The 16650-nt window shown below is 43.9% G+C and overlaps 1 protein-coding gene across 2 annotated transcripts; it reads left to right on the top strand.

Moving 5' to 3' along the window:
• The first annotated feature begins 81 nt into the window (after positions 1–81).
• Positions 82–14853, top strand: EDEM1 (ER degradation enhancing alpha-mannosidase like protein 1). Of its 2 annotated transcripts, XM_080350432.1 has the most exons (12): positions 82–909; positions 1006–1078; positions 3984–4087; positions 4883–5054; positions 6250–6433; positions 6964–7138; positions 7706–7826; positions 8280–8450; positions 9053–9126; positions 10129–10225; positions 10918–11103; positions 11852–14853. In XM_080350432.1, exons 1-12 carry the CDS (start codon positions 506–508, stop codon positions 11939–11941), a joined length of 1851 nt encoding a protein of 616 aa, XP_080206558.1. In that variant the 5' UTR covers positions 82–505; the 3' UTR covers positions 11942–14853. The 2 variants fall into 2 exon arrangements, with proteins under 2 accessions (XP_080206558.1, XP_080206559.1); XM_080350433.1 differs by lacking the exons at positions 10918–11103; positions 11852–14853 and adding an exon at positions 10604–10695.
• Positions 14854–16650: the final 1797 nt, after the last annotated feature.

Genomic DNA, 16650 nt, shown 5'->3' with positions numbered 1-16650 from the left:
GTAAAATTTCCTCGGAATGAATGATGCCCTTTGTTGCAGAAGAGATGTAGTGAAGGGCGGGTTGTCGGTCGCGGTGTGGTTGGTTGGTTTGTTGCTGTCTTTTTTGGTTCTCCTTTCTTTGTTTTAATTTAAAGCGAACTCCCCTTGTTTCCGCCTCGGCTCGGCGGGGCCGCTGCCCGGTGGGCTGGCGGGTGCCGCCCCTTGGCCCGGGTGGGGCCGCCCCCGGCCGTGCCACGACAGCCCCGGGCGCCCTCCGCGCCCCGCCCCGGCCCTTCAACCTCGCCGGAGCTCGGATCTTGATTGGCGTCCCTGCGCGCCCTATGAGCGAAGGCCGCTCCCGCCTCCCGGTCGGCTCGGCCAGTAGGAGCCGGGCGGGGCGGGCCCGTGCAGCCGCGGTGCGTGTTTCACTTCCGCCGTTAAAGGGGCCGCGTCGCGGAGGAACGCGGCGGGGGCTGCGCAGCGGGCGGGGGCGCGGGCGGCCCCTTTAAACTATGCGCGCGGCGCCATGCAATGGCGGTCGCTGCTGCTGGGGCTGCTGCTGCTGAGGCTGGGGCTGCAGGTGCTGCTGGGGCTGCTGCCCGTTCTGGCGCCCGGCCTGTGCCTGCGCCGCCGCTTCCCCTTCCCCTTCCCGCCGACACCCGCCGCGCTCGGCCCGCCCGGCGCCGCCGCCGGCCCCGGCTCCTCGCACTGGGGCTCGCTGCTGCGGCGCGGCGGTGGCGGCGGGGCGGGCGGTGACGAGTACGAGCGGCGGTACAGCGGCGCCTTCCCGCCGCAGCTGCGGGCCCGGCTGCGCGACGCCGCTCGCGGGATGTTCGTCTTCGGCTACGACAGCTACATGCAGCACGCCTTCCCGCGGGACGAGCTCGACCCGCTGCACTGCCGCGGCCGCGGGCCCGACCGCCAGGACCCGTGAGTGGCCGGGCCGGGGCGGGGGGCGGTGGCCGGGCCGGGTTGGGGGCGGCGGCCGGGCCGGGCGGGGCCTGACGCTCGGTGCTTCTCTTCCAGCTCCAACCTCAACATCAACGACGTGCTGGGGAACTACTCGCTGACGCTGATCGACGCGCTGGACACGCTGGCGGTGAGTCCCCGGGGCTGGGGGCGCCTCCCGAGCCTGCCCGGCCGGGACGAGCTCGGCACAGCGGGCCAGGGGCCTGTGCGGGGCTCTGGTCCCGCCGGCTGTGGTTGCTCCGTTTGCTGGTCCCGAAAGCTCCGGAGCTGCTGCCTCGCCCTGTTCAGTTAAATTTAATCAGGAGGGAAGCTCGGGAGCTTTGTGTTGGCAACTGGAATGAACAAACTGCATTTGGCAAATTAGTTTAAAGGTATATTAACATAGCTAGGATGTATGGTCGAAGAGTAATTCTTCTGCTAATTAAGCTCTGGAGGCGGTGTCCTAGCAGGGTATAGATATTAATGTCTGTAAGCTTGAGGTCGGTTGGATGAGAGGTTTTGGGAGATGAGAAACTCCAGATGCTCTTGAGCATGCCCGAGTCTGCCTGCTCCGTTGTGTTTGGCCGTGAAACAGGCGCCCGTCAGGATTCAGCCGGACCTGGTGTGGGAAACCAGTCCGAGCTCACTCCTGGGCACGGAGCTTTGTTAGAGGGGCTGTGATACCCCAGGTCTGGGTTGTGAGCTGGCTGCATTGAGGTGTGAGCATCGTCATGAGCTGTCACCTCGACAGCAGGCAGTGTGCTGGAATGGACTCTGCAGAAAAGACTTATAGGGGAAAATTATGATGTAGCGCAGCATTGATTTGTTCAGTGTTCTCCTGAAGGACAGGTCTTGCTGGGTTCATCTGCCGTGGCGCTGAACAGCACTGATGTTGTCCCTTGCTCTGAGTTCAAACTTATGACCACAGTAGATGTGATATCTGCAATTGGATCCATATTTTTAAAAAAAGCTAGTGGAGCTGAAGAAGAGGGGTGAATGTAGATAGACTTGGGGAGCAGTTGAAGGAAGACAGCAACAGAAAGTTTTAGGTTGGAGCAAGTTACTCGACAGTGTTTTCCAAGGACCTGCCATGGGACAAGTGCTGTTTAGTCTTCATGTGTTAATGTTGTTAATGCAAAAAGTCCTGATGTTTCATGCAGAGCTGCTGATAGAAAGAGAGATCAATTCTTAACGTGAAGAGAAGGTGAGGTGAGATTGTGAAGAACTAATTAAAATTGTAATGAAGTTTAGCAATACAAAGTAAAAGGTCTCATAGTTTCTTCAGTGGAAGTTTGTTAAATCCTTCACGTCTGAGGAGAAGGTGGTGCTGGGTGTATATCAGCTAACATCTGGATCATGAGCTAGTGGGGAAGAGTGAGAGTTCATGGGGATGTATCAGGAGAGATTTCCAGAAGAGACAGAGGAAATTTGGGAGATCTTCCCCATGGCTCAGGTGAGATGTCTTTTCTAATACTGTCTTCACTCTCGTGTTCAGAAAGGGTGGATTTGAGCTGGAATCTGCATGGGTTGCTGAGAGGTAGGTTGGGAGGAGAGTTCATCTTATTCGAGATGACTGAAAGAGCTCTGATTGTTTTGATTGGCAGAGAGGCCCTGGCTGACGTGTAAGTCTCTATGAAGAATGGTGAAAGGAAGGAGGGGGGAGGCTGTACAGCTGCTTCTTGCCAGCTAAAATAGACCGTCATATGCATTTCTGATAAAATTTGAAGGTAATATGAGAAGCAACTCTGCTTTATGTCAGTGGCAGCAGTAGCATGGTGTCATGGAGAAGAGCCCCTTTCCTGAACTACCTTATGCATGTTTAGAAACCCCCCTTATGTTTAGTTCTCTCATTTTTGCATCTGGGACAGATTCTTGGCCTTCTGGCATGTGGTCATGGCCCTTCAATGCACAGGATCCATAGTGTGTCTCTCTTCTTGTGGAGTAGGTGGTGTGTGCAAGGACTGTATGTATGCTTCAAGTTATAAAATACTTCCTGTTGCTACAGTGGAATTGCAGCTCTGTGGTGAGGAGGTCTGAGCTGTTGAACTGAAAGTGGCAGGAGTGAACAGAACTGAAAGCAGGATGTGAGGAAAACATTGGTTTTAACTGAAACAGCAGTTCGGGCTTGTGCTACGTGGCTGGTGGTGTGTATGCTGGACCGTTGCCTTCCTGTCCTCGGTCACCAGCGGCTCAGTGTCCTGTCCATACCTTTTGGAGTCATGTAGCTTCCTTTTCCAAATACAGGACTTCTGGTTCTTAGAGACTCTTGTGTTTCAGAAGCTTTTGGGCGATGAAAGGCCATTCTGCTCTTCATCCGCTCAGATCTGTGGGAATGCCTTCCCACGAGGTCTGGGTATGGGATAGCGCAGACTGGCTGGTCTAATGGTTGAAGAGCCAAGTCGGTTTCCCTGTACACCCAGCCCTATCATGCGCTTAAATGAATGGAAATCTGTATTTTCCTTCTGTATTCTTGCTTCTTTGCAGCTGGGTCTGAATTTACATCTGTCTCTGGATACAGTGGAAGTCAGTTGCTAAGGTGAACCTATAGAAAACTGGCATGAGGGAACTCCTGGGCATCTTGAGTCAAAAGCCCAAAGGGTTGGACTCCCCTGGTCAAATAAATGTCAAATCAGATATAATTGTTCTGCAGATTGTGTTACCTTTTAAGCTAAATTTAACTTGTAAACTGATAGTTTAAGTAGTTGAAACACTCAGTGTTTCTAGATCTTAAAGAGTTTTTAGACTCCTGCTCTAAGCGATTGCCCACAGTGCTGATGTTGGGGATGGAAGAATACATGGGTGCATGGATTAGAAAAACAGACAAAAAATATATCTTTGTGGATTTCCCTGTTTTAATGTACTTTTAAAAAAAATGCACTTTTACATGTCAGTAGAATGAGTAACTTTCTGGAAAGTCATCTCAGCAGGAGCTTGAAGTACTCTGTACTATATCTAGTTAATATGACTGTTAATCTAAAATGTGAACTTGCCATTCTCTTCCCCAACTCTCTTCTAAAGCAACAATTAGACAAAATAGCTTTATTTTTATGTAAAAGGTAATGGGAAACTCCTCAGAATTCCAGAAGGCGGTGAAGTTGGTGATTGACACAGTTTCATTTGATAAAGACTCAACGGTCCAAGTTTTTGAGGCAACAATCAGGTATGTTGCTCTAGGTTTCTGTCTTTAAAACAGGACCAAGGTTAAAGACTTGGTGTGCATATATAGACAAACTGAAGTAAAGTCGCTGATAAGGATGTCTTTGGTAGGCTTTATTCCATAATTGTTCCTTGAGTAGGTTGTTGTTTAACCTTTTATAAAAATATGCTATCCTTTCATAATTAAAACAGTTTTAATGAGTCACCTGTGACTTGAAGCAGTGGCACAATGGCAGTCTCACCAGTCTGTGGCTGGCTGACTGCAGCAGAGACTGAGATCTGTGCACAACAACCAACCCTGCTGACAGGCTTTCCCTGTTTTGGTTTTCTTCCATGGACCTTCTGCTTGCTTTCACTTTCATTTTAGATGAAAAACAGACATGTCTGTCTTGGACATGAGTTTAAGATATTGTCTGATTTTAAATGGCGGCATTTTCTGAATGTCTTAAACAGTGTATATTCAATTGCTACTTAACTTGGCTAGGTTTCTTTTTTTCTGAATATTAAGTGTATGTAACAACCTTACTACCATTTGCTGCAGCAGAAAAGGTGGGACAAAGAGGTCTTCACTCATAAATAGACTTGTGTTGTAAGGAACTACTGCGTCAGGTAAACTTTGCGGAACCAGATTTTGTAATTACTGTGGGTGACAAGCCTTGGAGATGTTTTCACTACTGGTGGGGAAAAAAGTAGATCTCTTTCTGTACAGCCTGTAAGGTGCACAAAGTAAACGTCATATTGGTAAGTGCATGGCTGAAGAACAGATTTAAAAACTGAAGATATTTTTCTTTTTCTGTAGAGTTTTGGGGAGCCTGCTTTCTGCCCACATAATAATTACAGATACTAAACAGCCTTTTGGTGACATGACCATTAAGGATTATGACAATGAACTGTTGCATATGGCTCGTGATCTAGCGGTGAGACTGCTTCCAGCCTTTGAGAACACCAAAACTGGAATTCCATACCCTCGGGTAAGTGAGCACATCAGCACAGTGGGGAAATAATCCAAAAGCAGTAATTCATCTGTCCTACAACTCGAGTTCTGTGCCCTGTGTGTGCCCTTATATGTGCACTTGGGGTATTGATCCTGTTCTGAGTTACATTAAAATGGCGTGGGGGGGAACCGCACAAAGTTATGGTGACATTGACATTGTATAATGGACATAAGTTGCTCCTTATGTCTAGTAAATGTTTTCTTTGGGCTGTTTTTTCACTCTGTATATATTGTTCTGTACAGGATAATAGTAATTTGTTTCCATGCTGTTTGGCTGGAACGTGTCCTTGCCCCATGGTTTCTTCCTATATATCACGTGGCAACAAACAATGCTGTCATTAAGAAGGTTAACAAGAAATACTGCAAAGACAAACAGCCTGGGAAAGTGACTTTATTGATGACTTGGTACTAAGACAATTGTGATAAAATAAAACTTAGCTAAAATATTTGTCACACTGGGCTTGGAGTTTGTAATTTTCTTGAATACTGCTTAGTGAGTACTCAAGAATACTGCAGTATCCTTCAATACTACATCCTCTTGTTTTAAGCGGATGCATTTCACAGGGAGAAGAATGTCAGTTCTAGTTGAACAACTCTAAACTGTAAAACTAATTAGCACTTGCCTTACTAGTTTTAATTTTGGGGGACTGCAGCATTGATTTTTTTCCTCCAGACCTGTCAGGCTGTAGAAACATAAGCTTTCACTTCTGCTCCGAGTCTGGTGAAGCAGTTGAGGGTGCTGTAACTTCCCTTCAGCATTTTGCTCCGTGGGGAAGTTGAGGAGCATTCACTGAGGAAGCTCTTGGTTTCGAGAGCACCAGGTGAGGGGAAGCGGTACTTGCATCACCCTTGGAAGAACCTGAATGTTTGGGAGAAATGATGAAAAAGTGAACTGAAATTTGGAAGGATTAGCAAATATAAGAGTAGCAGAAGTGGTTGCCCACCTTGAGCGCGATGTTATAAATTTGAAAGGTGAATTTCAGGAATCCTTCAGGAAAACTTTTTGACCAAGCAGTGATATGCTGACTTCCTAACTAATACACATTGCACACTTCATATTCCAAAAACTAATTAAAAGGCTTTATAATGAATACAAGACTGCAGATGAGAGCCCAGCTGCATGAGATGCAGCTGCCTCCTCACTGTTAGCACTCTGTCTGCCCGCTCCACAGGTCAATCTGAAGAAGGGAGTACCTCCAGACGGCAACAATGAAACATGTACTGCAGGAGCCGGTTCCTTGCTGGTGGAGTTTGGCATCCTGAGCAGACTGCTCGGCGATTCCACGTTTGAATGGGTGGCCAGAAGAGCTGTAAAAGCGCTCTGGAATCTCAGGAGCAATAACACTGGACTGCTAGGTAATCTCTTCTAAGGTGATGCTGTATTGCCTGGGTCTGTGTTTTAACCTCGCCTGGTCTCCTGTAGCAGGATGCCATCACGCTGCAGGTTTCTTTCATGTTTGGTAAACTTTGTCAATTTGCTTTCTCTGTGGCTGTTAAGTTGTGCTGTCCTTGTGTACTCATGGTTTGTGTTGAACAAATAGCACTTCATAATTTCATAAGAAAAATGGAGTATCCAAGTGACTTCTTAAGGCACAGATTTCCAAAGACAAATTTTTCGTTGAACTGGGAAATGAAACTGAAGTTCTTCCATTTGTATCCCCATTAAAATAATTTAGATTGGCAGATGACCAAAAGTACTTAAAGCAACTGTGTGGGTGTGCTAGTTCCTTGGATGAATGCACTATAACACTTTATTTTGATAGTAATCTTTGATCATTCCTCCTTAAGGCATTTTGAAGATGTAATATTTCTAAGTTCTGGTTCTTCATTATTTTTCTCTGATGTACTTGGCAACATTAGACTAAACTCTTTGTCTGTTCTGAAAGGCAATGTTGTGAATATTCAAACTGGTCATTGGGTTGGAAAGCAAAGTGGATTGGGAGCAGGATCAGATTCGTTCTATGAATACCTTCTGAAGTCTTACATCCTCTTTGGTGAAAAGGAAGACTTGGAGATGTTCAATGATGCTTATCGGAACATTCAGAACCACTTAAGAAGAGGGTATGTTGTTTCATATCAGTATCAATTCCTTAAGCAATGACTACTCCAGCAAGATATCAGAGATTGTATAGTGTTTTGTGTCATGCTCTAGAAAATCTGTGTGGTTTTTTTTTTTTTTTAAAAGTCCTATTTTTTTGGTAGTCACTGTGGAAGTAAATTTTAACCTTCTCTTCACTCCTTAGTCAGCTGATCTGCGTACCTTTATTGGTGCAAAGAAGCTAAACTGGTTACTGTCCATGTTAGTAAATGGTAGGCTGAGAGAAGGCTGCAGAAATGAAAAGGAAATGCATTAAACTGACTGGTTTAGTACTTATTAAGGTCCAATCTTACGTAGCATGACTATTTGGTAGAGATTCTGCTGACGTAACTTTAGGATATGATGTACATACATTGATGAATTCATTTTTCTGAGAGCATGACTGACATTTTGGTTCTTTTCACAATGGCTTTGAGCCTGACATGACAAACCTGTGGCTCATTCTTTTTGCTGGTGACAGCACTGTGAAACGAAATGTGCATTGTGTTCTTCTAAAATAGCGAGTATTTACACATGCCTATTGTTGGCAGTCGAGAAGCTTGCAATGAAGGTGAAGGTGACCCTCCTTTGTATGTTAATGTCAACATGTTCACGGGACAGCTGATGAACACGTGGATTGACTCCTTGCAAGCCTTTTTTCCTGGACTACAGGTAAACTTTCATTCTGTTAAAAAACAAACAACACAGTAGAGGGGTGTCAGGCTCATTCTGATCCTAGACTGTGAAATGAGTCTGCATGTCTCTTCTGAGATGGCCCTCAACCTGTGGGTTTACATCTGGCTGCTCTGATACGACAGTCTTAGAGCAGTTCAGCTTCTGCATCAGCTTAGCAATGTTGGAATGCCTGGTCTGCTCTCTGCTAGACTTGAGATGAAACTTCCAACTTTTCTCATTCAGCCTCAGCATTTATATACCGTGCCGTGAGGGCTGAACACTGATAGAGCTTTTAGTGTGGAGAAATCAATACATAGCTCTTTCTTTTTTTCTTTGTCTTCCCTTATGAGGTGGCTGTTTTGTTTTATGGGCTGTTTGTACACAGTGCGGAAAGCAATTTTCTGGCTTGCAGTATTAAGCGTGCATGTTTATGGCTCTTGTTATGCCTAGGTGTTGATAGGAGACGTGGAAGATGCTATTTGTCTACATGCTTTTTATTATGCCATATGGAAACGATATGGAGCTCTCCCAGAAAGATACAACTGGCAATTGCAAGCACCAGACGTTCCGTTCTATCCATTGAGGCCAGAGTTAGTGGAATCCACATATCTCCTTTATCAGGTACTTGACTTTCTTGAGCGTACAGCTTATTTTGGCAAAAGTGATTTCATTCAGGAAGTCATTCTTTTTACCGCTGGCTCCCGGCCTGCTAAAACTTGGTGCCTCTGGATTTGCCTGTTCCTATACATAGGTCTCTATTTAGGCACTGGATTGTTATGCAATGTAGTTGCTATGTTGTTTGATTAAAAAATAACCTTTTTTATAAGCCAGGCAAAAATGAGACTGAACCACCTTTTCAAAAATTAGCTGGTGCATTTTTATAAGGTAGAGAGCTGTGATTTCTTGGTAGAAATTGTTGAAATAAATGGAATAGCTTTCCTTGCTATATTCTCTAGACACAGTCTTCAACTGACATAAGAAGCAGTAAACTAAAATAACTTTCTGGCTGCAAGAAAGCTATAATGGTTTGAATTTACCACAGGCTTTATTAGCATTGGCACTAAAGCAAATGTGGGAAGATTGCAGAGAGTAATCTAAGTCATGTTCCTATAAAGACAACTATACTGCAATACAGGAGAATCTGATACTACTAGACCTTTGTTGTGTTATTTTTACAAGATTTTGAAATTGCCGACTAACTCTTGTCTGTCTTCCTTATTTAGGCCACAAAGAACCCATTTTACCTTCACGTCGGAATGGATATTCTGCAAAGTTTGGAAAAATATACAAAAGCAAAGTCAGTCTTCAATGTTCTTTGTCTTCTCTCACTGCTATATACATAGATTTTATTAAGTAAATATTATGTAGAATCCAATCTGCCAAATGTAGGTAAACCAGAAATTCCAACCCTCCATGAAAGCCACAAGTGATGATTTATTTATTGAGGAATTATTTTTTTCTCATCTGAAAATGAAATCATAGTCCAGTGACAACTTCAGAATCTTACAACTGCCTTTCAAAATGCACAATTGATGATCAGTTGCTAAAAACTGGTAAAATTAGTAGCCTTTTTTTTTCCATGGATCCTGCAAGAATATTTTTAACCTCATGGGCCAATGGTTTGACTAAACTGAAGGGAAGGTTTGTAGGATTAATGCTGTTGCATCTCAGCTTTCATCTCAAGATGGTAACAATGAATCCTGACTAATACTGAGTATCTGAACTTCTTGCAAGACTCAGAGGAAAGATAGCAAATTCTTATTCAACTGTTGGTATTTCCTAATTTTGTAGACAAGTCTCTACTAACCGTAAGACAGTATAAAACAGTACCATTCTGCGGTTAAGTGGATTCATATGTAATGCTTTCAGTCAGCCCCCTACACAAGTGCACTGTGTGACAGTTTGCAGCTTTGTTATTTGTTAAGTGTTGGTGGGAGGGAAGAGCAGGTAGCTTGGGAAGAGACCTTTGCACAAGATCAGGTGCCCAGACCTGGCTTTCTCACATGCTCAGTATGGAGAAATTGCCCAGTTTGTGCGAGGTGCCTTGAGAACGTTTTGCCTCTTTGAGAGACTCTTAATAAATCTGCACGCTGGAATAGATTAACCACAAAGTCAATGATTAGAGTCTCATTAGAATCCCAAAAACCAATAATCAGTGCTTACTTCTAAAAAAGACTTGTGTCATTTTACTGTCACCTCTAGTGACAATTGGAATGGTCTGAAGTTACGGAATATCTAGGGAGCACTTCAAGATCAGAATGTGTGGGAACTAAACCCAAACTAATCTTAAATCTTGCAGGTGTGGCTATGCCACGTTACACCACGTTGTTGAGAAGACAAAGGAAGATCGAATGGAGAGCTTTTTTCTCAGTGAAACGTGTAAATATTTGTACCTGGTACGTACATGTTCTTCATTTCAAACATGGCACAGTGAGGAGGCAGGACATTGTCAATTAGAAACTGTGCTGGGCTCTGGGGAAGAGAAGGGTTCAGGTGTCAGTGTATCAGGGAATGTGCTGCTCTTCTTCCCTTGACCCTGCCCTAATCTTGGAGCTGTGGGCAGCTGCTGGCTGGGGAGCTGGCAGCTCTGTTGGGTTGGGCTGGAAAGGACAGGGAACAGGACTGAAGGAGGCTGCTGCTGAGCCCTGAGCTGAATCACTGCTCATAGGCATTTTGTCTGCCTCGCAGCAGCCTTTGATTTCTCCCCATTGGGCTTTGGCAGCCACAGCGTTTGAGCCAGCACTGCTTAAGCTACTGTTCGCAATCTCCTCTAGTGCAGAAAAACGAATAAACCCGTGACTGGATAGGAACAGCGGATGCCAGCCTAGGAGTGCCTGCATAGTGCAGCGTAGAAAAATAAGGGCAGTTTAAATCATGTGAGATGTTTTTCTTTTGCACTCCCCTTTTAACTGTTAAAATAAATCCCTTGCATTAAAACTATTTATTTCTGTTTGCTCTAACAGTAGTTGCCATGTAGCACTGAAAGGTTTGCTTTGTGTGATCCTTCAAATGCACGAGTGCATATTGCCTGTGGGACATGAAGAATGTTGCACACATGCTATAGGTGTCTCTCCCATCTCTTGTTTAGTTGTTTGATGAAGAGAATCCACTGCATAAATCTGGAAATAAGTATATGTTTACTACTGAGGGACATATTGTGTCTGTGGATGAACGTTTTCGTAACTCACTGTGGCAAGACATCCTCCCTGGAGAAGTGGACAGCACAGGAAAAATGAAACCTAACGAATTAAAGGCAGTCAACTTCAGTTCTAACGTAAGGAATATACAGCGTATTCCTGGTTGTGTTGCTGGAGAAGGGATGTATGTTGAACTGGGTTAGGTGATAGGAAGCCATTTGGAAGTGTTTCCTTTCTAAATGTCAAATATCTGAGAAGCTCCCTTATGAAAAACACTTTCAGTAGCGGAACGAATGGGTTAGGGTAACTGGAGAGTGATGATGTTGGAGGTGAAACTTGCTCCCTTTTAAGCAGCAATTAGTTTCTTCTTTGTTAATTTATTTCCAATTATTTTTCCCTTCCCTTTTGCCCTTAAAATCTTCCAGTGTTGCTCTGATGGGGAAAAAAGAGAAAAGCAGAGAGTTATTTAAACTGAGCTTTTTTTTCCTCCGAATGGTTTTGAGGCACGTACACGTGACCTTTCTTAGCTAGGCATCAACTGAGTACAGAGCTGTGGATCCAGAAAAAGAGCATTATTTTAGAAAACATTCACAGTTGTCGTAGTGATGGAAGTCTCAGTTGAATAACAGGCTGCAGTAGTTTGGTGTGTGTTCGGGAGTTTGCAGCCTGCACGGAGGAAACACGTGCTGCTCGTTTATGTGGTTTGTGCTGTAGGTTTGCAAAGAGTGAGGGAGGGTCGGGACCAAAAGTGCGGTTGGGTACAACTTTCTGTACTGGGAGGAAGCCTGAGGTTACTGATGCTGAAACGCCCACTAGACGACGGAGGGAATGGGATTGCCTGGTTTTGTATTTGAGTTCTTAAAAATATTCTCATTCTTTTAACAGTGTAACAGAGTTCCTGATGAGAGGAGATACTTACTGCCATTGAAGAGCATCTACATGAGACAGATTGATCAAATGGTGGGCTTGATCTGAATGGTTCTTCAGAGTAACTTCTATCGTATGTCAGGAGGAGCATGAGATTCGGCTGTAGACATTCCTTGCCTCTTCAGCTACACACCTGCATATGCTGAGTCACCTGGGTATCCCCCAGACTTGCTAGTTTTAAATTATGGACACGAAGGGAAATCAGATTCTCATATGAGTTTGGTCTCCTGAACTGTGGTATCTCCATGTGCCACCTGAATAGAGATTTCTTGTTTTAAGACTTCCTATGAAAAATGTTCTTGCAAATGAAGGCTGAATATACTTAAAAAAAGACAATTGGCATGTGCCACTTAGCTACCTCTTTGTAGCTGCAACAAATGTCCCTTTACAAAAGGGTCTAGTATTTAATTTGAAATAATCTTGGGATTGGGGAAGGAATGGGAAAGTGCAATTGTTTATGCCAAGTTTAATCAGTGAATTATTCTGACTAGCAATACACGACCTTAAGTACTACTCAGGTAGGAACCCACTGGTAATGGGTTTTGCTGAAACAAAAACGCTGTATCTAGAATAGTATCTTGAAAAGATAACTCCTGGTCATATAAGAAGCTATCAGTATAGTCATGGTGTCCCTCATATACACAGTTGTATAGAACTGCACGGTCACAAGACCCTGTGCCTGCAAAAACCAGTAATAAAGCAAATCAGGTGCCTTTTTTTGTAGGGTAGTAGGGGGTGGGGAAGGGGAAATTGCAAAGCTACTCAGCTGTCCAAGCTGCTAACTTTATATAGCTTAGCTGAGGTCCGAAAGTTTTGTTGTTTGCCATATATCTAGTGCCTTTTCAGAAGAGATGCTGCTAAGAACTGACATAACAGTACGTGAAGAACAAACTATTTCACATTCCTGACAGCATTGATATGTTAGTGCCTTACATATTCTTCACTGGCAGGGAAAACTGAGCTTGCTTGGGAAGGTGGTTAAAGTATTTCTGCTTAGCTGCTTACAAAGTACAGTGAATCCCAAAGTAACTTAAAAAGTAACTCACGTATGAGATGACTTTCTTTAAGATACTGGAGGAATATCCACTGTTGTGCCCATCCTAAAGAATATTTCTGGGCTGGATTTATGCTGTGTCAGTGTAGTGAGTAACAGGGCTGGCTTTGCATCATGGTGGGTTTGGAGTTAGCAGGCAGCCTGGCCCTGCAGCAGCTCACCTCCCTCTGCACCAGGCGGTTTGGTGCCCGCTGTGCTGACAGGGTGGTGGCTGCAGCGCCAGGCGATGCTGACTGTCACACTCTACGGAACCCGTGAACTGGGCCTCCTGGGTCCACTGAGGAATGGTGAGAACCTGCTGGTGCTTCATCCCACCATCTTGAAATGCAGCTCAGGTGTGTTTGGGAAATAACTGTCTATGAACTTCCAGGAAGAAGCAGTTAAATTCAGGCAGGACTGTTGAGGGATGAAAACAAACCAAGGCCAAAACAACCTATTATAAATATAACAGGGTTTTTTTAAAGTGTCTTCCCATTGCTTACATACTTTTTACTTTTAACTACAGTTGAAGTAGTTGAATGTTACTGTTGGTTTAATTATATTTAAGTTAAGGCTTAAATGTAAAGGCAAACTTGATCTGCTGTATTTTCACCTTCTTATGACAACATCGGTTTTCATAAACCATATGTTGCAACTCAAAACATTTCTAATAAATATGAAGTTAGTGCTGAAGAGGTTGTTGTTAGAATCTTTTAGTATACAGATGTATCTCAGGGACTTCATAGTAGAATCTTCTATTCCATGATAGATGGATCTTGTATTAAGCCAAAACAATAATAATCCTGTCTTCTTAGTTTTATTGTGTGTGTTTTAAGGGGAGGAGGGTTGAAGTGGGGAGAGGGAAATATGTTAAGATTTCCCAAAACATTGCAATAGAGTCAGTTGCCTTGATGTTTGAGGCAGATGGCAATTCCAACTCCTGTAGAATTGGCTTTGCAAACCTATTACTGGAATGTCTTAACTAGCTGTTTCAAAGCAGAACATGAATTCAGGGTGTTGTGATCCAAAGAGGTATTGAGAAAGGTTCAAGATAAAGCTTCTTAACCAGTAGACATTGCCTGGGCATGCAGGTTTACTTCAGTTTGTAAACATGTCAAGAAGAGCAGGAGTAAAGGAATGATTTCTGCCATACAAGGGAAAGCAAAAGTATTTGGGCTTTCTGAAATGCTCCATCTGGGCCAGATCATAGATCTGAAATGAGAAGCGCTGGGTAGCGTGGAAGCCACACGCAGCATTCCACAAGCACCCATTTAAAATCATGGCGTAGCGGGTGCCAGGATGGGTGTTACTGGGGTGTGTTTCTGGCTGCTTCTGGTGAGGATTTTTTCCCCAATGTGGAGTATACTGTGCGATATACTCGTTGGGATTGCCTCAGTGTTTTGTGCCTTCTAAAGCACCTGAACCTGGCAATAGTTCCAGCCCAGTGTTATGCACAGAAATCTGTTTCAGAATTTTTCTCAGAGAATTACAGAACTATAATGAAGTTGCACATTCTAGTTGTCAAGCACAGGGGACTAAACAACAACTAGTGTGATATGTTTTTCTGCACCTCAGCTGCAAGTCACTTGAGTGTGTTTACAATCCTTCTCGCCAGTCTTCCCTTGTATTCCCGCAGTCAGCTTTCCATCGGAACAGTTTTTGTCTTCAAAGAGCCTGGTGCTGACTACGTGGTAAAAGACTTTGTGTTCTTTAAGGAGCCAGCTTTTCTTCCTCTTTGTTTTAAAAATGCTTTGATACGTTTTTACTCTGTAATGACAGGGCACATGTTATGCACTAAAATTAAAACTTTTGTGTAAGTCAATGATATCAAAATGAAATTGATAACTGCTGGAATAACTTGCTGAAACAGACTTTTGTATTCCTTGGTATAATGTGCAATATCAAATTTTCCTAATTAAAAATTCAATGTATGCTTAATTGTTGTTTTTCCATGAAGTGTTTAATTGGGGGATGGGAAATTGTTAAGAGGGCCAAATACTCATTCATGAAGTGTCCTAAATTTTCAAAACTGAGCTTAAATTTTACAGATCTGCCCCCAAAAATAGTGCATTTGACCACTTCTATGTGTGTGTTTCTTACAGCATAGTTCTTGTAAGGCCATTGTGAAGCTTGCGGGTGATCTCCCAAATACAGGGAAAAGATGAATTTGCGTGTGTATACCTGATCTTTGCCATTCACCTGACATGAAAGCTCCAGCAGTTGAGGGTGCCCTGAGAGTAGGGGTGAGTAAAGGAAAACAAACCTCAAGTCTGTGTTCAGGCAGGTTTGTGGCTCTTATTCAGGTTCTCTGTGACTTGGCCCATCTGAAGAGCTCAAGACCTCTGACTTCAGTGTCAAAAATCCCTGATCAGTTCTCTAGTTCTGTTCTAGGTGTCTGTGGCAGTGGTCTTGTGTGTGAAGAATGTGAATCCCTGTGTGCCACAAAGAGGGTAGGATGGGAGTTCACTTTTTTATGAGCCAGCTTTAGTCATGAACTGTCGCTGCTAAGAGCATTGCTGATGTTACAGCGAATACCACGTTACTCCATTTTCTTAGAGGTCAGGCACACTGCTGGGTAGTTCAGGGAGGCTGGAAAAGTCTGCCTCAGCCAGAACTTAACAGTTCTTTCTTTCCAAAGGTAACTTGTCTCTGTCTTTGTCTTAGACCTGGTGAGCTTGGGAATGCATAATTGAGGTGTGCAAGAAATAGCTTTTATTTTCCCTGGGGAAACTGGGACTTCTCAAGCATATCTTTGCAATAACACACAAAATAAGTTCATGGTTTGGAGAAGGGATTACTCTCTGAGAGGTTTTTTTGGCCAGCTTAATCTGTCTTTGTTAGTAGACGTGAGATGCCTTCTCATGCATGCTGGATTTTCATCTAGTGAGAACAAGGGACAGCTCTTTACTGCTGTGAGCAGGTGGGAAGTTCTGACCTACCTGATAGCACTTTCTCCATGAAGAACTTAGTGCAGGTGGGAATTCTGCACAGAGAACCTCGCTGGGCTCTTTCCAGCCTATGGATAACTGCACTGGGAAACAGCTCATGCTGTGTGTAAAAGCAGATATGAAGAAACAAGCTGGCTGACCTTCACTTAGTGTGCTGGCTTTTTTTGTTTGGTTTTTGTTTTGTTTTGTTTTCTGGATTTGTTTTCTCTTTGATGTTAACTCTTCTGTTGTTTTCTGGTTTGTAATCCTGAGTTTTGACCATTGAAGCTGACAGGGCAGTTTCTGTTGTCTGTCTTGGTCATCTTCCAAGTTACAAGGAAGTATCTATCAAACGTTATAATTGGATTTTTGTAATGTTTTTAGAGTTCCTCTAGATTTTTTGGTGATGAGATTTACGCTACTTTTGCTGAGTTTGGATGTCTACGTGTCAGTTCTGAGGTAGCCGTAAGTGGGCTGAAAGCCTGACTGTGGGGAAAGAGCCCAGGCTCTCATGTTTTCACTGTGGTTGGACCTTTCCTAGTGGTGTCACTTCCCTGAGCAACTACTTGCTGTCTTTGCTTATCTTGTCTTGCTTCCGTATCTGCTCTCAGAGTGCTGGTTGGTCAGTGTGTTACAGCTCTGAAGTGGGACTGAGAATTTTGACTGCAGTTTCTCGTAAATCCACATTTAAGAAAATACTTCAGGAAAGCCTCTACTCATCTTTGTTTTTCTGGCAGATTTATATGTGATGGAAGATCTGAAACCCAAAAGTGTGCATGGGAACTCAATTTATTTTT

Source organism: Nesoenas mayeri (assembly GCF_963082525.1).
Source record: "Nesoenas mayeri genome assembly, chromosome: 10".
Taxonomy (NCBI): Eukaryota; Metazoa; Chordata; class Aves; order Columbiformes; family Columbidae; genus Nesoenas; species Nesoenas mayeri.
Note: the sequence above shows the minus strand (reverse complement) of the source record. Positions and strands in the feature narration are given on the sequence as shown.